Consider the following 18,916-nt stretch of genomic DNA (forward strand, 5'->3'; position numbering starts at 1 on the left):
ACGTAAGCAAAAAGAGAAAAGCCAGAAGTGGTGCTGTGGCTCAAGTGGTAGAGCGCTAGCCTTGAGCTGAAGAGCTGAGGGACAGCGCCCAGGCCCAGAGTTCAGGCCCCCACAAAAAAATAAATAAAAACAAAAGACCTCAGCGCTCCCAGAGACTCAGCTATAAATGTAGCATGCTCTCCTGTCAAACATGGCCACCTTGGAAAGGCAGAGGTGTCCAGAAAGTAGCCTATATCCTTTTTTTCGCCCCAGTGAGTTAACACAACTAAAAAGAAGATTGCAGGCTGGGCATTGTTCAGTGAGGTGGGAGCAGAACAAACTCATTTTTCCCCCCAGGTCAGGGAGAACAGATGCAGAAATGAGCTGATTTAGAAAGCACTGTAGCATCTCCCCAGGACCGCTGAGTCTAATCACTGGGTCCAAGCAGGCCTCGGCCTGAAGCATGCTAGGGAACCACAGGCCCGGAGGGCATTGATGAGGCCTTTGGGCCTTTTTGTTGGTCTTGGCTGCATTCCTTCCTTCCCTGCAAATAGTTCTGCTGGGAACATGAGACCAAGAGCAACAGAGGCAATAATGGAGTTGGGTTGGGGTGGGGGGAGGAAGGAAAGCAGGAAGAAACACTGGGTAAATATTTTCAAGGGTCGCGGTGCACCTGGGACGGAGCTGTCTCTATCAGCGGGGCCCTCTGAAGAGTTACACTGAGGTCCTGCCAGGTTTTGTGCACATTCTTCCTTCCCAACAGGAGAAGCCCTAGGTGTCCCAGACTTGGTCAGAAAACACACAGGCTTTTGTTTTTACCAACTCAGGGTTCAGAGGATGTTTGATGTCTTTTCACGTCTCAACCCTCAGAAAAAATGTGGTGTGTGCTGAGTAGTAACTAACCAGCCTCACAGGGGAGCGGTGAGAAATGCACACTGGATTAAAAAAAAAAAAAAAAAAGACATTCCCATTCCCCCATCCCTCCCCCACCCCACCCCCTGCCCCAGCAAGGTCTTTGTAGGCCTGTTAAGCTCTGAGAAAAACAAAAACAAAAACAGAAACAAAAACACTAGGCTTTAAATCTGGCTGTACATCAGGTTCATCTCTATAAAGTTTTGAAAAAACAGCACTGAGCTGGACTGTGGTGAGTGCAGGCTGGGTGTGGTAGGGCATGCCTACAATCCCAGCCCTTGGGAGGCTGAGGCTGGAGGATTGAAAGTTCAAGGCCAGTCTGGGATACATCTAAACCAACCCCCCTCCCCCCCCCCCCACCACTACCACCACCACCACCACAAAAAACCCCAAAGCCTCAAGTCCTAAGCGGGGGGGGGGGGGGGGGGGGGGGGGCGGGGAATGTACCTGGCAGAGCTCTCCCTTTGTGTCTGGCATCAGGGAGAGGCTGCCTTTCCCCAGGAGAGCCGTACCTCTCACCACCGCCCTGCCAACTCATGTTGCTGACCTTGATGGGTCTTTGATCTTTTCCTCTGCTGAATCCTTCCTCTACCTGCTTCTCAAGTGTTCCTTCTTCCCTAACCATGCTTCTCTATGATCCACTCCCATCTGCCCTTTCTCCATCTGGAGAAATTTCTTCTCTAAAGCTGGGCTCCAGTGGCTCACACCTGTCATCCTAGCTATTCAAGACTCTGAGATCTGAGGATGATGGTTCAAAGCCAGCCCCGGGCAGCAAAGTCCATGAGACTCTTACCTCCAATGAACCACCAGAAAACCAGAAGTGGCACTGTGGCTCAAGTGGTAAAGCACTCGCCTTGAGCTGAAGAGCTGAGGGACAGCGCCTAGGCCCAAGGTTCAAGCCCCACAACTGGCCTCCCCCCCCCCCAAAAAAAGAAATTTCTTCTCTAAAATATCAACAGGAAAAGGCCTTCGAGCCACAAATTTCTTCTCATGAAATCAAAACTGTCCCTGTGCCACATTGCCTCGGACTAGTGCAAGAGCTGTGTGTGTGTATGTATGTCATACCAGTACTGGGGCTTGAACTCAGGACTTTACACTCTTGCTCTATGGCTAGTGCTCTTCCATTTAAGCCGCATCTCCTCCGCTTCAGGGTTTTTGCTAGTTAATTGAGATAAAAGTCCCTCTGATTTATCTGCCTGGGCTGGCTTTGAACCTTGTTCCTTATATCTCAGCCTCCTGTGTAACTAGGATTATAGGTGTGGTACACATTTATAGAGTACTCCTTGTACTGGAGCGAAGAGCAGCTGGAACCTCCCTACCCAGTGTCTACAACAGCATCATGGATAAATACAACATCAGAGTATTCCAGCGGGGGAATACTATGCAGCCATGAACATGAGCAAACAGGTACTTACAAGCACAGTGTTGGATGGACCCTAACGGCCTCTCCACACAGCATGGGCACCTCAAAGGGCCTTTGCCATGCTCACTTGGTTCGAGGTACTTTTACCTCCTGGCTGAATCCTTCCTTTGTTCAATGTCTGTTAGGAGAGGCTTGTCCCAGGGCCCTGCAGCAAAATCCATTCTCCTCCTCCTACGTCACTGTTCCTATCACCATGGCATTCTCTGCCCCCTGCCCTGCTGTGGGAGTCCGGTGGTAAACTCCCCATCCATAGCTCCATCCACAGCTCACACCCATGCGTGGGACCTCAGTTGTGTAAAGGGATTTTGCACATGTACTAAGCGTCTTGACATGATTCTGCAGTAGGGTGGGCACTTTGTCCTTAGCGGCAAAAAAGACACACAGATGAGAAGCAGATGTGAACACAGGCAGAGACTGGACGGATGTGTTTATCGGCCGAGGACTGGAAGGCTGGCGGGCGGCGACCAGAAGCTACAAGAAAGGACTGGTGCAGCAATCTCCCCAGCCTGCAGAAGAACCAAGTCCACCGACACCTCGATTTCACGCTTCTGATCTTGTGAGTGGGTACATTTCCGTCTTAAAGCCACCAAATAAAACAGGGAATGCACAGCTGGGAAATGAATGCCTACACTGCAGGACTTCATGCTGTCGAAGACACTGGTGATGGTTTTGCTCATGATCTCCATCACATACTTGATAAGGTAGCAGGCTTGTTCCCCCCCCCAAAAGTTAATGTAGGAAGTCAGATCAATGAAGACTGGCGAAAGTCTCCTACTACTGGATGGTTAGATGTAATAGATGCAGACACCGGAGTACTCCTCAGGGACAGAAGGAGTGAACTGCTGGGGTGGAGCTGGGTATAGCTCAGGGCTACGCGGCCTGCCCAGCACGCAGGAAGCCATGGCTTCCAGCCTTTGCCCCGAAAAAATAAGCTACTGACATATGCTCCAATAGGGATGAATGTGAACTACATTTTGTGGAGTGAAAGGCAGATTTAGAGATTACTGTGTGATTCCAGGCAAGACCAGTCTATCCAGAGCAGATCAGCGATTGCTGAGCCATGAAGTGGCTTCTTCAGATGATGTGTTCTGGCCGTGGTCACATGGGCCAAACCCATCAAACTGGATACTCTCTTTTTATTTATTTATTTATTTGTGTGTGTGTGTGTGTGTGTGTGTGTGCCATCCCTGAGCTTTTTATGCTCAAGATTCCTATTGGTTTCCAACCACAGTCCTTAGGTCTCAGCCTCCTGAGTAGCTGGGATTACAGGTGTGAGCCACCAGCGCCCGGCTCAGTCTGTACTCTCAACGTGAGTGCATTGCTCTTTTATCACCTCACAGAGTTGACAGTATAATAACGCAATGTTTTCCTAAAGCCAATAGAGATGCAGCCTCAGGCCCCCGTGATAAGAAGCCATAATTGATGTAGCAAGAATGTCTAGTACCAGGGGATAGAAGATGATAGTAAAACCAGACTCAGAAAACAAGTCGTTGGCAGTTACAGGGAAACAGAGATATAATCAGGCCACGTGTAGGCTGCGCAGTGTCAGCAGCTTGCAGCCTTAGCAGTGCAAGGCTTCCTGGCTTCACAGGACAGCCGGCCTGGGAAGGGGTCATCTTCTCCATCACCTCTCTCCTGCTCCTCCATGTCTACCTGCCTTGCCCGCCCTCCCTCCCTCCCTTCCTTCCTTGGTTCTGGGGTTTGAACCCAGGTTCTCTACCACCAAACCATGACTCCAGCCTCCCTTCTGCAGACAGATCGCTGCTTTCAGTGATTTACAAAGAGGAGTAAACACTCGTTGAACTATTCAAAGGTTACAGTTGAAGATGATTGGGGATCACACTTTTTTTTTTTTAAGTTAATCATTTCTGGATGGCTTTCAAATAACAGAGGTTTTACAAGGAAGGAAAATTCCAGGTCAGACTCTCTGGTGAGTAAGGATGCCCAAACCTCCCATTGTGTGTTTCAGCAAGACATCAAAGGCCAGCACCTGGTTCACCGTCTGGGTCAGGCCCTGGCTGCGGAGACCCGATGGAGGCAGACACATGTGTGAGCCCCACTAGGGTGGAGCTGAGGGTTGTAAAAAAGGAAGGGAGCCAGCAGGATTGATTGCCAGGCCCAAAGAATTGACAGACACGAGAGACCCTTGGCATGGAAGGGCCACACCTTTCTACTTCTGGGTTGGCTGCTACAAGTGCGATGGCACTGGGAAGGGAGAGTGAACTTGGGCTAGGCGGTGTCCCCGGCCACACGGCCCACGAAGGGCGGGCAGCAGAGGGCTGACTGCCAGCTGCTGAATGCGCAGGGAGGGGCCACAGTCCTTTAGTCCAGGAACAGAGCGAGACCAAGGTCAGCCTCCGTGCGGTGGTAGGGATGAATTAATGAGCTGCTGGTAGAGTGAGCGTGTGTGCTGCGACTTTCCCAGACAACACGAGGGACAGGAAGCTGAAGGTGGGAGCTTTCTGGCTCCTTCTTCTCTACACCCCAAGGATGACAGCTAATCAAAACATGCAGAATGATGGGCACTGTAAGTTACAGGCTAACCTGCTACTCAGAAGCCATGTCCAGACCACAGGGACAGAGCCTACTCCCGCTACAGCCACTCAGCAAAATGACAGAGGGCCAGGTGCCGGTGGCTCACGGCTGTCATCTACTTGGGAGGCTGAGATCTGAGGATCACAGTTCAAAGCCAGCCCAGGCAGGAAACTCTGTGAGACACTGATCTCCGATGAACCACCAGAAAACCAGAAGTGGTGCTGTAGCTTGAGTGGTAGACTGTGCTGTGCTAAAGGATGCAAATAAGCCAAACGGAACAAGCCACACAAACGGTGGCTAAGCCAGAAGCTAAGTTGTGCTTCTAGGCAGAAGCCGAAGCCCATCTGCTATGGATGCACCCCTCATTCCTGAGTGGTTAACTTTCAGGGATTCAGAAACTTCTGATTTTATTATCAAACAAGTGGGAACAGAATACACAGGGTTTCATCGAAGTTGCTCACATAAAAACCAAGTTGCAAGCCGGGCGCTGGTGGCTCACGCCTGTAATCCTAGCTACTCAGGAGGCTGAGATCTGAGGATCGCGGTTCAAAGCCAGCCCGGGCAGGAGAGACTGTGAGACTCCTATCTCCAATAAACCACCAGAAAACTGGAAGTGGCGCTGTAGCTCAAGTGGTAGAGCGCTCGCCTTGAGCTGAAGAGCTGAGGGACAGCGCCCAGGCCCAGAGTTCAAGCCCCACGACCGACCAAAAAAAAAAAAAAAAACCAAGTTGCAATTCTACTTCTCACACGCTCTTCCCCTCCTGGCTACCAGCAAGAGAAAACAGCGGAATTTCATTTTCAAAAACAGAAATAAGATTTATTTGTAATCGCTATCTTGGACCACTCTTACTTCTTTTCACCTTTGGGGAATGGATGATGAGAGGCATACCAGCTTCTCTAGTTTTTTTTTTTTTTTTTAAAAAGACACTCTTTATCTGAACACACAGGCTAAGACCCTCTGCACGGAACCGTTCTCTGCATGCACACGGAGACTGCAGACCCTGAGCGCACAGCCCCCTTCCGGCAAGAGAACTGAAAAGTAAGAACCTTCATTCTAAGCATTAAAAGCAAAGCTTCAATATTAGAAAAATAGGAGCGAGACTAGATAGATGACAAAGTACTTGGGAACACGTGCGCGCGGCGGGAGGGGCGGCTCCGCGGCCGGGTGGCAGGCTCTGGGGGCCATCTTCAGGCGTCAGTCAGTCTTCAGCCTCGTATCTGGAATGTAAACGAGCACGGCCATGAGGCCTTTGGTCCCGGCTCTCCTAACAGCTGTCAGATAGGTTTGCCTGACCATCTCCAGCGGCTAGCGCAGTCGTGCTGCAGGGCACCATTTTCTCTCTTTTCTGGGTCACTACTGTGGAGGAGTTGGGTATGTGCGGGAGTTAGGATGGGACTCAGTGCTCTCTCTTCAGCAGTTAGATCCCAGATGGCTGAGTACCACCCTCAGCTCAACATCCACAGCAGTGACAACGTGAGTTACGGGTCAGGAAGCTCCTGTGAGACCAAATCTCATGCTGAATTCACTTCCTGGCTAGGTGCTGGTGCCTCATGCCTGTAATCCCAGCAACTCAGGAGGCTGACATCTGAGGACTGAGGTTTGATGCCAATCCAGGCAGGAAAATCCATGAGACACTTATCTCTGATGAATTAGCAACCAAAGGCAGAAGTGGAGCTGTGGCTCAAGTGGTAGAGCAGCCTTGAGTGAAAAAGCTCAGGGACAGCCAAGTTCAAGCCCTAGTATTGACGCACGCACGCACGCACGCACGCACACACACACACACACTTTGATTTGTACTCTGTAACGTAATAAAGGAAAAAGACTGGCTGAATTTCTAGGCAAAACCACGGATGACAAAGCTAACCCTGGTTGGCAGATGACGCGGGAGTGGGCAGACCCCATAGAGGAGAAGTGTCTACAGATGCCTTTCCCGCTTCGTGACTTTCACTGCAAGACCCAGTACGGCCAGAAGCGTGGGAAGCTCTGGCTGAGCTAGAGCAGCGGCCTGGTGCGCCCCACGGCCAGGCCAGGCAGCGGGCCCTGCTTCTCTCGCACAGAAACCCTGAACAAAGTGAAGGAGCCTTGGCCCGGGGCCTGCATGCTGGGTGCACACGGCGGGGCCTCGGCCCGGGGCCTGTGTGCTGGGAGCACACGGCGGAGCCTCGGCCCGGGGCCTGTGTGCTGGGAGCACACGGCGGAGCCTCGGCCCGGGGCCTGCGTGCTGGGAGCACACGGCGGGGCCTCGGCCCGGGGCCTGCGTGCTGGGTGCACACGGCGGGGCCTCGGCCCGGGGCCTGCGTGCTGGGAGCACACGGCGGGGCCTCGGCCCGGGGCCTGTGTGCTGGGTGCACATGGCGGAGCCTCGGCCTGCGTGCTGGGTGCACACGGCGGGGCCTCGGCCCGGGGCCTGCGTGCTGGGTGCACACGGCGGGGCCTCGGCCCAGGGCCTGCGTGCTGGGTGCACACGGCGGGGCCTCGGCCCAGGGCCTGCGTGCTGGGTGCACATGGCGCAGGGGCAGCGGCTTCCTTACTTCGCCAGTCGTTTCCTCAGGTCTTTGATCTGGTCGTTCTTCTTGGTGAGAATCTCTTTCATGTTTCGATAGGCTGCTGTCTGTTGAAATTTCTTCTCTAATTCCTGTGCAAGCAAAAGAATGCCAGCTGTTACTAACAGAGAGTTATGCAGAGAATAACATGTGTGATGGAAAGGCATTTTAAAATTTTTTTGGCAGTCGTGGGGCCTGAACTCAGGGCCTGTCTGTGAGCTTTTTCGCTCAAGGCTACTACTTTACCACTTGAGCCACACTGCCATTTCCAGTTTTCTACTAGTTCATTGGAGGAGAGAGACAGACTTTCCTGCCTGAGTTGGCTTGGAACCACAATCCTCAGATCTCAGCCTCCTGAGTAGCTTAGGAAGACAGGCATAAGCCACCAGCACCCAGCAAAAAATAAGTATTTTGCTCTAAACTTACTGATTCTTTGCTTAATTTCTGATTTCCTTACAAAATGTACTCATTTATCTAAATGTTTAAAAACATGGTTTCAAATGAGAAGCCAATACAATTGTAATACTTCCCCATAACATGTAGGCAAAGTGATTCAAGTATACTATATCCCAAACATCAGAAAGCTTTATGAAATCCAACTAAGCCAATATATATGCATGTGTGCGTGCACACACAGAAGATACCATATATACTTATTACTCATCCTTGTTCCGTTGTTACCCAACCCCCAGCAGAACCTGTATTAAACCAACTTTTAGGTAAAATAAACATAATCCTTTTTTAAATCCCAGAGCAATGCCAGTATTTTAGGAAGAAAATTTTTTATTATAATTAATTCTTTTTTTCTTTTAGTAGTTCTGAGGTTGAGTTCAGGGCCTCCAGCTTGCTATGAAGGTATTTTATACTTAAGCCAACCTTTTACACTTTATTTTGTGGAGCAATCTTAGACCAGGAACTCAGGCAAAGGATTTTTAAAATTAAACTTTAGCACCCTACTGTAAATAGGTGAAGAAGAAGAATGTCATTCCTCTCTGTACATAACTAACATTAAGGTAATACAATAAAACTGGGAGTGGCGCTGTGGCTCAAGTGATAGAGAACTCGCTTTGAGCTGAAGAGCTGAGGGACAGAGCCCGGGCCCAGAGTTCAAGCCCCATGACCAACTAAAAAAAAAGAAGATACAAGAAAAGGTCTAAACTTAAAAAGTGTGCCCGTGCCCCGAGTACCATCATTCACAGAACCCCGAGAACCGCTGTCTGAGCACACAGCTGCCCTGGGTTCATCTCCGTCATCCGGGTCCCGCAGTGCTGCGCGCATCATCTAAGCAGACACAAGCACACGCAGCCGGCCCGCGGCCCGCACCTTCTCGGCCATGCTCAGCTGCTCCTGAACCCGGAGGAGGTCGTGCTTGGCTGTGGCCAGGTTCTCCTCCAGGGACTTCTGGTTTTCGGTCTTGTCACTGAGGGTCTTCTGGAACTCGCTCTTGAGAGCTGCCACTGTGTGTTCCAAGTCACTCAGGTCTTGGGACTTGGTCAAGTCCTTAGGAAAAGGAAATAGGTGAGCATGGCTTCCTGTTGAGATCTGGTGTTTTAGAAGGTGCTGTGGGCAGTGCTGGTCCCTCGGGGTTACCAGTAGACCCGGGGCACCCTGGGCCCAAGGGGTCGTGTCTCGCCCAGAGCAAATGCTCAGCAGTCACCGACTTGTAAACGTATGAAATGTGACTTAGGAATGACTTGCATCCCAGTCTGCACGGAATGGAGCAGGTGTCAACACCTGCGTACCTGAGTTAAGATGGCAACCAAGTTTCATTTTGAAAACTTAAAAAAATAAAAAAAAAAATCCTTGGTTTAAAAAAAAAAAATCGCCAGGTGCTGGTGGCTCACGCCTGTCATCCTAGTTACTCAGGAATGAGATCTGAGGATCGAGGTTCAAAGCCAGCCCAGGCAGGAAAGTCCGTGAGACTCTGATCCCCAATGAACCAGCAGAAAACTGGAAGTGGTGCTGTGGCTCCAAGTAGCAGAATACTAGACTTGAGCAAAAGAAGCTCAGGCCCTGAGTTCAAGCCCCACATCCAACCAAAAAAAAAACTGAATTCTTTCAGATGGTCTAGATAGGAGGAAAACCCCACAAAACAACATTTCTATCAAAAATTCAGCAGGTGTATGCTTCAGGCATTACTTAAAAGGCAACATGATCAGATAATAATGATGACTGAGTCTTTGTGTGTTTTCAAGATTTTAACTCTCCAATACGGGGCAGGAAATGGGCATTCTTCCTACTGGGTGAGGAGAGGGAGAGGGAGGGGAGGATGAAGTAGGACTTAATTGTAAACTTTTAACTTCTTTCCACTTAGAAAATGTGAGATAGCTCAAACTTGAATTCACCTGCTTATTTCCTTGGTCAAGTTGTAAATCTTGAAGTGCCTTTTCTAGTTTGGACTTCTCATCCAGTGCATTTGTAACCTGTAACCAAGTTTAGAGAGAGCACACTGGGTACTTAATATTGAGGTAATGGTCGTTGCTAACTTTGTGAAAGGAATTCTCAATTACCTGCGTTTCAATGGTTTTCAGCCTTGATTTCAACCTCTCATTCTCTTCCTGTAGTCTCAATATTTCCTTGGTGAGGAAATTCAAGTCTCATTATTGTAATTCAGAGTTGGAAATTATTTGAAATTAAGTGTTTCACTTCAGAACTTAAATACAATCAAAACAAATACTCCAAAAACAAGAACCAAACCCGCATGCCCTGGTCAGTGGCAGTATCTCAGTTTCTCGGCCCACCAGCCTCGACACCTTGGAGTAAACTTTGCTCTAAGACTTCCTGCCCCTTTTCCCTGAAACACAGCACCCCTCTGTCAGCCCTTTCCTCAGCCATTCTTCATAGCCCCATCCCTTCCGTCCCTCCAGCTGCTGACCTCCAGCTCCTGCATGGCTCATCCCAAACACACCACATCTGTAAACTCTGTGCACCTGCTCAAGCCAGAAGGGTTCTGATGGAGACAGGGCAGCCAGGACACGAGAGCCCCGTGTGACTGTCTGGTCTTGTTTCTCAATGTACTCAAGCACTGCTTAGCGGGGACTCGGACTACTGTGTTCCTTGGCCTGACAGTCCTTCCTTTCTTCTCTGTGACAGAGTAAAGCCTTCGCCTCCAAGGCCCAGCCCAGGGGCCACCCTACCCAAGCACCTGGATCACTGCACCCCTGGGACGGCACAGAACACAAGGGATTCTCTTATCTTGGCTCTGTCCTTCCAGTGAAACTACCAGATTTTTGACTGTGAAAGTCCAGGTATTATTATCAGGTAGGAGTCTTTGTTTTATCTCTAGCAGAATGTTGAGAATATAGGAATCATGAAAAATTGGATTCTGATCATGTTTAGAAACTTTAAAAAATCCTAGATATTATATGGATCACAAATTCAAAAGCCCATCAATAAACACTGTCCAAAAAAAATACCCTCTTAAGCTGGACGCCGGTGGCTCACGCCTGTCATCCTAGCTACTCAGGAGGCTGAGATCTGAGGATCACAGTTCAAAGCCAGCCTGGGCAGGAAAAGTCCTAGAGACTCTTCTCTCCCATGAACCACCAGAAAATGGGAAGGGGCGCTGTGGCTCAAGTAGTAGAGCAACTTGCCGCCTTGAACTGAAGAGCTGAGGGACAGCGCCGAGGCCCAGAGTTCAAGCCCCACGTCTGACAAAAAGAAATCTCCTCTTCACTGTATCATGGAAAGATGAGAGAAGGCAAGCATGCTGTTTTCTGGCCAGCTGGGCACCGTCTCATCAAACTCTGCTGTAGACTTACAACCTTCTTCCACCCACAACTACCCTAGTGTAGACTTAGAGGTTATCTCCTTCTCAAAATGACCACATTACCTTGTTTAGGAGTTCCGTTGTTCCGCCTTCATTAAGTGGAACAAGTTTTGGCTTTGTGATATCTATGATGGGCTGAAACAAAAGAAAGAGCTCAAGTTGTGGTCACCTGAGTAAAGCATGTGTCATCATGTGCATTTTTTTTTTTTGTCAGTTGTGGGGCTTGAACTCTGGACCTGGGCACTGTCCCTCAGCTCTTCAGCTCAAGGCTAGAGCTCTACCACTTGAGCTACAGCACCACTTCCAGTTTTTTTGGGTTTATTGGAGATAAGAGTTTCACAGTGGGCGCTGGTGGCTCACGCCTGTAATCCTAGCTTCTCAGGAGGATGAGATCTGAGGATCACAGTTCAAAGCCAGCCTGGGCAAGAAAGTCCATGAGACTCTTTATCTCCAATAAACCACTAGAAGACCGGAAGTGGCGCTGTGGCTTAAGTGGTAGAGCACTTGCCTTGAGCTGAAGGGTACAGGGACAGCACCTACGCCCAGAGTTCAAGCCCCATTACTGACCAAAAAAAAAAGTGTTTCATTGGCTTTCCTACCCGGGTTGGCTTTGAACCGCCATCCTCAGATCTCAAACTTCTGAATAGCTAGGATTACAGGCGTGACCACCGGTGCCTGGCCGAATGTGCACTTTCTAAGCAGAAGATGGCTACACAAGCATTTCCACCGAGATGTCAGGTTCCCAACTTTTAAATGGAGGAGGAGGAGGAGGAGGAGGAGGAGGAGGAGGAGGAGGAGGAGGAGGGGGAGGGGGGGAGAGGGGGGAGGGGAGGAGGGGAGGGGGAGGGGGAGGGAGGAAGGGAGGGAGCTCAAAGTTGCAATACTGCTGAGATTTAGGCTTATGCTACAGATGAACACTAACTTCATATGGATACCTTGACAGTTGTATAGAAGGTAGTAAAAACAAGAATCCATGCCCTCTGACCCGGAGTTTTCTCAGCCAAAAATAAGCCCCAAAGGCATCAACAGAAAGCATTTTTTTTGCCAGTCCTAGTGCTTGGACACTGGGCCTGGGTGCTGTCCCTGAGCTTCTTTTGCCCAAGGCTAGTGCTCTACCACTTGAGCCACAGCACCACTTCCAGGTTTTCTTTTGAGTAATATATTGGAGGTAAGAGGCGCATAGACTTTGCTGCCCAGGCTGGCTTTGAACTGCGACCCTCAGATCTCAGCCTCCTGAGTAGTGAGGATTGCAGGTATGAGCCACAGGCCTTACCAGGAAGCATTTCTATGTATCTGTGTGTGGGTTCAACTTAGCAGTCGTTCAGGTATTGACAACAGAGATGGGATAGTGCACCTGTGAAATGGGATGCTAAGTAGTATCACACGGAAAGACAATGTGAGAAAGACAAGTAATTACCACTACTGCCTCCATGTGACCTTGGATACCCTGCTTAAGGTCACAAAGCTGGGGAACAACACAGCTAAGATTTGAACTTGGGTCTGCCTCCCTCGGAAGCCAGTGCTGTGTAACAGCTGGGTGAATAGTTTGCTTGGCTGAGCTTCAGAATGGACTGGAGGGGGAGGGAGAGGGACAATAGACAAAAACGTTTTTAACAGTTACTTCCAAACTTCTTTTGTCTGCAAAATCTCACAGGCAATTTGTGAATTCTACTCTTAACCTGAAAGTTCTCAGCTACCCTACAAATGTCTAAGGGCCTTGAACATTTTAAATACTTGCTATTAAGAGGGACAGGCTAAGGATGACCAAAAATTACCTTTTTATTTGAAGATGTAAATTCTGATTTTTCAAATTCTGCAACTTGTTCTAATAATTCTCTTGAGGATAAAAAGCAAACAAAGAAGAATATTTACTTACAATATATTTAAGCAGAACAAAAGACTAATAAAAATCACTGGAACCAACCTATCATAAGCTAAAGAACACAAATTAGACCAAACTTTACAACATCAAAAGTAAGTAATAGGACCAGGCACCAGTGGCTCATGCCTGTAATCCTAAGTACTCAGAAGGCTGAGATCTGAGAATAGTAATTTGAAGCCAGCCTTGGCAGAAAAGTCCCATGAGACTCTTGTTTCCAGTTAACCCTCAAAACCCAGAAGTGGTGCTGTGGCTCAAGTGGTAGAGAGCCTTAAGCACAAAGAGTCTCAGGGACAGTGCCCAGGCCCTGAGCTCAAGCCCTACAACCAACACAACAGCAACAACAACAAGTAAATAATAGTTACAAATGGTTGAGAATCTAATGGACTCACTAGATGTGGATGCAAATTGAATCATCTTCGGCACTTTGTGTTGTGTGACTGGGATTTGAACTCAGGGCCTCAGGCTTGCTAAGTGGGTAGTATACCAAACTACTTGAGCCACTCTGCCAGCCCTTTTTCACACTGGATAATTTTGAACGAGGGTCTCACTTTATGCCTGGGCCAGCCTAGAACGCGATCCTTCTATTTCTGCTTCCATGTGCTGCTGGTTTGACAGGCACGCATTACCATGCCCAGCCACTAGTCAAAATGAAACTCCTCTTGGCCCTTCATAATGGCTTTTTTTTTTTTCCTCCCCAAATTGGCATTAAACTGCAATCCCCCAGTCTCTGCCTCATAATTAGTTAGGATCGCAGGCTTGAGCCTCTATGGCCCTGTTACACATATAATAAGACACTGCTAGCAATAAAGCTTAATGCTACTACATGAGTGAATCTGTATTTCTCTGTGTGTCTGTATCTCTGAGGTGCCTGGAGAGATCACTCTATTTCATAATAAACACCATTTGCTAATGATCTGATTTTTAATAAAGCCCTCTCGGAAAATGAAATTCATCTACAACATTTCCTGAAAATAGCATCTCATCTTCCTAGGAAAGGTAGCTGGGGTGAGGGCGCCACCTGATGGTTTGCAAAGAGAAAGTAAAGCTGACAAATAACTCTTCTAAGCTTCTCCAAGTCTTCTCGGGTCACCTCCCAGTTGCACGAGGTCAGTGATTTCCCTTCCCTGTCCACGGTCTGTCTGTAGTGTTGGTCGGCACTCCACGGGAGCCAGCATGGGTTACTCTGCTGTGGCATGTGTGGCGGAGTTGCCACCCTCTCTATTTCTTGTGGGTTTTTCTTCTCTGGGACTTGAGTTTTTCTTCACTTAGGGACTCAGTTCGATCCTTTCGCTTTTTCTCTCAAGGCTGGCATTCTATACCATTATGCCATTTTTTGCTGGTTAATTGGATAAAGAATCTCTCAGACTTTCCTACCTTGGGCTGGCTTTGAACCATGATCCTTAGATCTCAGCCTCCTGAGAAACCAGGCGTGAGCCACAGGCTATATTATAGCCTGGCTGATAGGCTTTTTCTTACAGGCAGTTCCAGTTTTACTGCCTTTACTGTAGTTTGTAAAACTAAATGTGCTTTCCAACATTGTTAGGCTCAACAACGTTTCAACCAACCTTTTGTATTTTAAAGATAAACATAGGAGTGGCTGGGAAGGTGGCTCAGTGGTAGAGCACTTGCCTTGCATGCATGAGGCTCTGGGTTCGATTCCCCAGCACCACATAAGCAAAAAGAAAAATGCCAGAAGTGGCGCTGTGGCTCAAGTGGTAGAGCGCTAGCCTTGAGCTGAAGAACTGAGGGACAGCGCCCAGGCCCAGAGTTCAGGCCCCACGACTGGACCCCCCCCCAAAAAAAAAAAAAGATAAACATAGGAGTTTTACATGCAATAACTTAGAAATAAGCTTGTACTGCTATGTGTCTGAACTGATGGTAATTATTATATTTGAATTAATTTCTCGTTACATATTACGTAGTCTTTATTTCTTAGCTGATTATAAAGACTGACCATAATACTCCCCAAGGCAAAAAGAGCTGCTATAAGCAATTAATGGTGCATGAACACAGCTTCATATGCTTTAGAGGTCTTCTTTAAAGTATGCTGAAACTGGCTGCCCGTAGCTCCTAGCTGTAATCATATCTACTGAGGATCTCAGCTTAAAGCCACCCCAGCTAGGAAAGTCCATGAGACTTTTATTTTCAAATAACTAGGAAGAAAAAAAAAAGCCAAAAGTGGAGTTGTGGCTCAAGTGGCAGCGCACTAGCCTTGAGTGAAAAAGCTAAGTGTGCACAAAAGCTAAGAGATGGCACCCAGGCCCTGAGATTAAGCCCAGTACCAACAAACAGACACACAGACACAGAGAGGCTGAATAGTGCCCAAGAGACTGCTCAGCACCTTGTGCTAGCCTACCCAAAGTTTCTTGCCCCAGTATTCCAAGAAGAAAAGCAGCAATGTCATGCCCTAACTGTACCACTGTGGGTACAAATTCTCTTACCTGTTTTCTAGCTCCGAGACGTCTGTCTGTAGCTTTAGGTACCATTTCTCAGCCTGTGCAAACAGCTGCCGCAGGAGCAGAACATTGGTATAAGCAGTGTTGATGAGCTCTGACTCCACCTCGCTGTGGACCACGGTCTGCAACCCATTCAGGACTTCGGAGACTTCGTCTGCGGTGAAGGTCTCCTCCACCAGCCTGAGAAAAACACGTGGGATCCCAGCTTCTACATACACAAGAAAAGCAGCTTACCAGATCCCAACCCATATTCCTGAACCCTAAAAGCAGCTTACCAGATCCCAACCCATATTCCTGAACTCTAAAAGCAGCTTACCAGATCCCAACCCATATTCCTGAACCCTAAAAGCAACTTACCAGATCCCAACCCATATTCCTGAAGCCTAAAAGCAGCTTACCAGATCCCAACCCATATTCCTGAACTCTAAAAGGATTACAGGTAAAAAGCTCTCTAGGAACTGTCTTCTTTGTCAATAAAAGATGGGAAAGAAATTAAGGTCAATTTTCATATTCAATGGACCAAACTGTGGCACATTCTTTAAACATGCATGTTGACAAACATTCCTGTATGTTTTTAAATTTCACCTATTCTTTAACTTTTTCAGTAAGAATTTATTTAAATCTAAATTTGTCCTATTTCATTTAATAACTTATAAGTCACCACAAACAGTTTCACCTTTTTTTTTCTATTATTTCTGTGGCATTTTACTGGTTGTCTGAATAATACACATGTTGGTAAACACCTGTGAGGGATAAATGGTAACAATCTCTCACTAAATATTTAGTATTCTTGGGACTCAAAGGAAAAAAAAATAATTTAAAAAACCCATCCTACTCCACAAAAATGACCCCCATGATCAATTATAGCATTGTTAACCTACTCTTAGCTGCGTATGATAACTTGCACCTTTGATAATCTTAGAAATGGATTGTTATGACCTCCGCCCCAGCATCTCCATACCCATCACCAGAAAGGATCCACATTCTTATTTGGTTTCCTTAAGAGTTCCCTGAAACCTGGGAACCAATGGCTCATGCCTGTAATCCTAGCTACTCAGGACGCTGAGATCTGAGGATTATGGGTTGAAACTAGCCAGTGCAGCAAAGTTCATAGACTCTTCATCTCCAATAAACTACCAAAAGCCAGAAATGGAGCTGTTTCTCAAGTGGTAGAGTGTAAGCATTGAGCAAAAGAAGTTTTAAGAGCAATGCCTAGGCCCTGAGTTCAATCCCCAAGACCAGCACCAAAAAGAAAGAAAAAGGAAAAAAAAAAAAAAAAAGGAAAGAATGAATGAATTCCCTGATACCTGCTCTCCTTGAGGTCTTGGAAGCAGGAGTCTACAGTTTTGAGTCTCAAGATTCTCTTCGAACGAGCAAAACGCATATAATTAATAACTTCATTTTGGTGGTGGTCATTTAAGCCCAACTCTGCCTGAGAAAACAGAAGCAAGTTGTTAGTCATGAAAAACTGACAAACTAACAAAAACACAGGAAGGCCAAGTGCCAGCGGCTCATCCTAGCTACTCGGGAGGCTGAGACCTGAGGATCCCAGTTTGAAGCCAGCCTGGGCAGAGAAGTCTGTAAAACTCTTATCTCAAATTATGCATACCAAAAGCCAGAAATACTCTGTAGATGTCAATTAAGTCGGTGTGGCTTAGGGTGTCCCAGAGGCTTCTTTGCTGGTGTTCTGTTTGGCTGGTCTGTCCTTTGGTGAGCATTTACTCATTTTTGGGTGCAGGGAAGCAGATCCATGATCTTGACCATGCAACGCTGAAGCGCAGTCACTGGAGTGTCAGATCTCAGTGGCAGAAATTTTTTAAATGGGTTGGAAGAAATGCCATGAATGGGGGACCCTGAGATGAAGAGATCCCGTATTGGAAAGGTGGATTCTTTTAAAGTTGCAATTCTCCTCCCCAAGCTCCTCGAACTCTTGGATTTTTTTTAAATTGTTACTATAAAGGTGATGTACAGCGGGGTTACAGTTCTGTGAGTCAGATGAAGAGTGTATTTCTTTTGGGGCCAGGTCCCCCTTCCCGCCCCCCCCCCCCCCAGTTGTATGGTTCATTCCCAACATAGCGTCAAATGCATACCACGTCTGCTTTTTTAGTTTGTTTTGGCGCCGGTCCTGGGGCTTGACTTTGGGCCCTGGGCTCTTTCCCTAACCTTTTTTTCCCCCTTTTTCCTCCACCAGGACACACCATTCCATTTCCAGCTTTCTGGGGGTTCACTGGCAGGTAAGGGTCTCAGGGACTTTCCTGCCGAGGCTGGCTTCGAACTGTGATCGTCCGGAGATAAGGCAAGCTGGGGGCACTGAACTCAAGTCTGGGGGAAGGAGGGAGCGGGGGGAAAAAAAAACAAAAACAAAAACAAACACCAACAAACCAAACCAACCCTGAGTGTGGGGGGCGTGTGCGCATGCGTGAACGCCCCCTCTCAACACCGGCCACCTGTGAATGAGCGAAGGCGCGAGGGGAGGCGCGGGTGTGCGTGCGCGCATGCGCGAGCGTCCCACCAAGAACACCCCCCCCCCTCCCCCTTCAACACCGGCCACCTGTCCAAGAGGCGAAGGCGGGGCCGAGGGAGCCGAAGGTGTGCGTGTGCGCATGCGCGAAGGCCCCCTCAACACCGGCCACCTGTCCAAGAGGCGAAGGCGGGGCCGAGGGAGCCGAAGGTGCGCGTGTGCGCATGCGCGAAGGTCCCTTCAACACCGGCCACCTGTGGGGCAGGCCAAATGTGTGCGTGTGCGCATGCGCCAACGACGTCCGCCTCCCCCCCCCCCCCCCCCCCCCCCCCGCCCAGCGCCGCCGCCGTCTCCTCCAAACCCACTCGCCGCCGGACCCGCAGGGCGGAGGGGTGTCCGGGCGGCCCGGGCCTCTCGGGGCCCAGGGCTTTCCCCGGAGCCTGCGCCGCCCAGCGGCCCGCCGTCACGGGCGAGCCGGCGCTGCTCGGGGGGCCTCGGCTGTACTCACCATGGCGGCGGCGGGGAGAAGTCCGGAGCCGAGCCCGGCGGGAGCCCGCAGGTGAGTGGTCTGCCCGCCGCGTTGACGCGTGTCCCCTCCCGCTAGCCGGGACCGACAGTGGTCGGAGGGAGCGGGAGGTTGTTTGGAAGCCTCCGGTTGCTAATGGGAACGGAGGCGCGAGGACGCGCGGCCGCCGGCCTTCCCCCCCCCCCCCCCCCGCGCGGCTGTACCGGCTTCTGATTGGTCCGTGAGGACCACGCGGCGAGGAAGTGTCTGGGCACCGAGCTCGTTCCGCCGCGCCCAATTGGCTGGCGTTGCCTCCGGAAGTCCCGCCTTGTGGTGCACGTTGATCGCGAGGGCCGGCCGCCGTTGCCCCTGGTAACCCGGGGAGGGGGGGGGGCATGGTAGGTCCCCAGTGCGCATGCGCGCTTCAGGATGGTTGGGGCCTAGCTTGTG

General features: G+C 49.3%; 1 protein-coding gene across 2 annotated transcripts; it reads right to left on the reverse strand.

Annotated features, from left to right (window-relative positions):
• Positions 1-5,639: 5,639 nt before the first annotated feature.
• On the reverse strand, positions 5,640-18,665 carry Lztfl1 (leucine zipper transcription factor like 1). Of its 2 annotated transcripts, none has more exons than XM_070017535.1 (10): positions 18,470-18,665; positions 16,808-16,932; positions 15,486-15,680; positions 12,938-12,998; positions 11,226-11,297; positions 9,904-9,969; positions 9,739-9,816; positions 8,717-8,893; positions 7,382-7,485; positions 5,640-6,067 (listed from the first exon to the last, which is right to left on the reverse strand). In XM_070017535.1, the coding sequence occupies exons 1-10, from the start codon at positions 18,470-18,472 to the stop codon at positions 6,049-6,051; spliced, it is 900 nt and encodes a 299-aa protein (XP_069873636.1). In that variant the 5' UTR covers positions 18,473-18,665; the 3' UTR covers positions 5,640-6,048. The 2 variants fall into 2 exon arrangements, with proteins under 2 accessions (XP_069873636.1, XP_069873637.1); XM_070017536.1 differs by lacking the exon at positions 18,470-18,665 and adding an exon at positions 17,110-17,353.
• Between the last annotated feature and the right edge of the window lie 251 nt (positions 18,666-18,916).

Source organism: Dipodomys merriami, unplaced genomic scaffold (assembly GCF_024711535.1).
Source record: "Dipodomys merriami isolate MVZ:Mamm:240054 unplaced genomic scaffold, mDipMer1.0.p SCAF_125, whole genome shotgun sequence".
Lineage (NCBI taxonomy): Eukaryota > Metazoa > Chordata > Mammalia > Rodentia > Heteromyidae > Dipodomys > Dipodomys merriami.

Coding starts and splice junctions, on each gene's coding strand:
- Lztfl1 (XM_070017535.1), bottom strand. Junction 12,999..15,485: donor GTCTCGGAGCTAGAAAACAG/GTAAGAGAATTT, acceptor TTTATCCTCAAG/AGAATTATTAGAACAAGTTG. Junction 9,817..9,903: donor TGAAAACCATTGAAACGCAG/GTAATTGAGAAT, acceptor ACTTGGTTACAG/GTTACAAATGCACTGGATGA.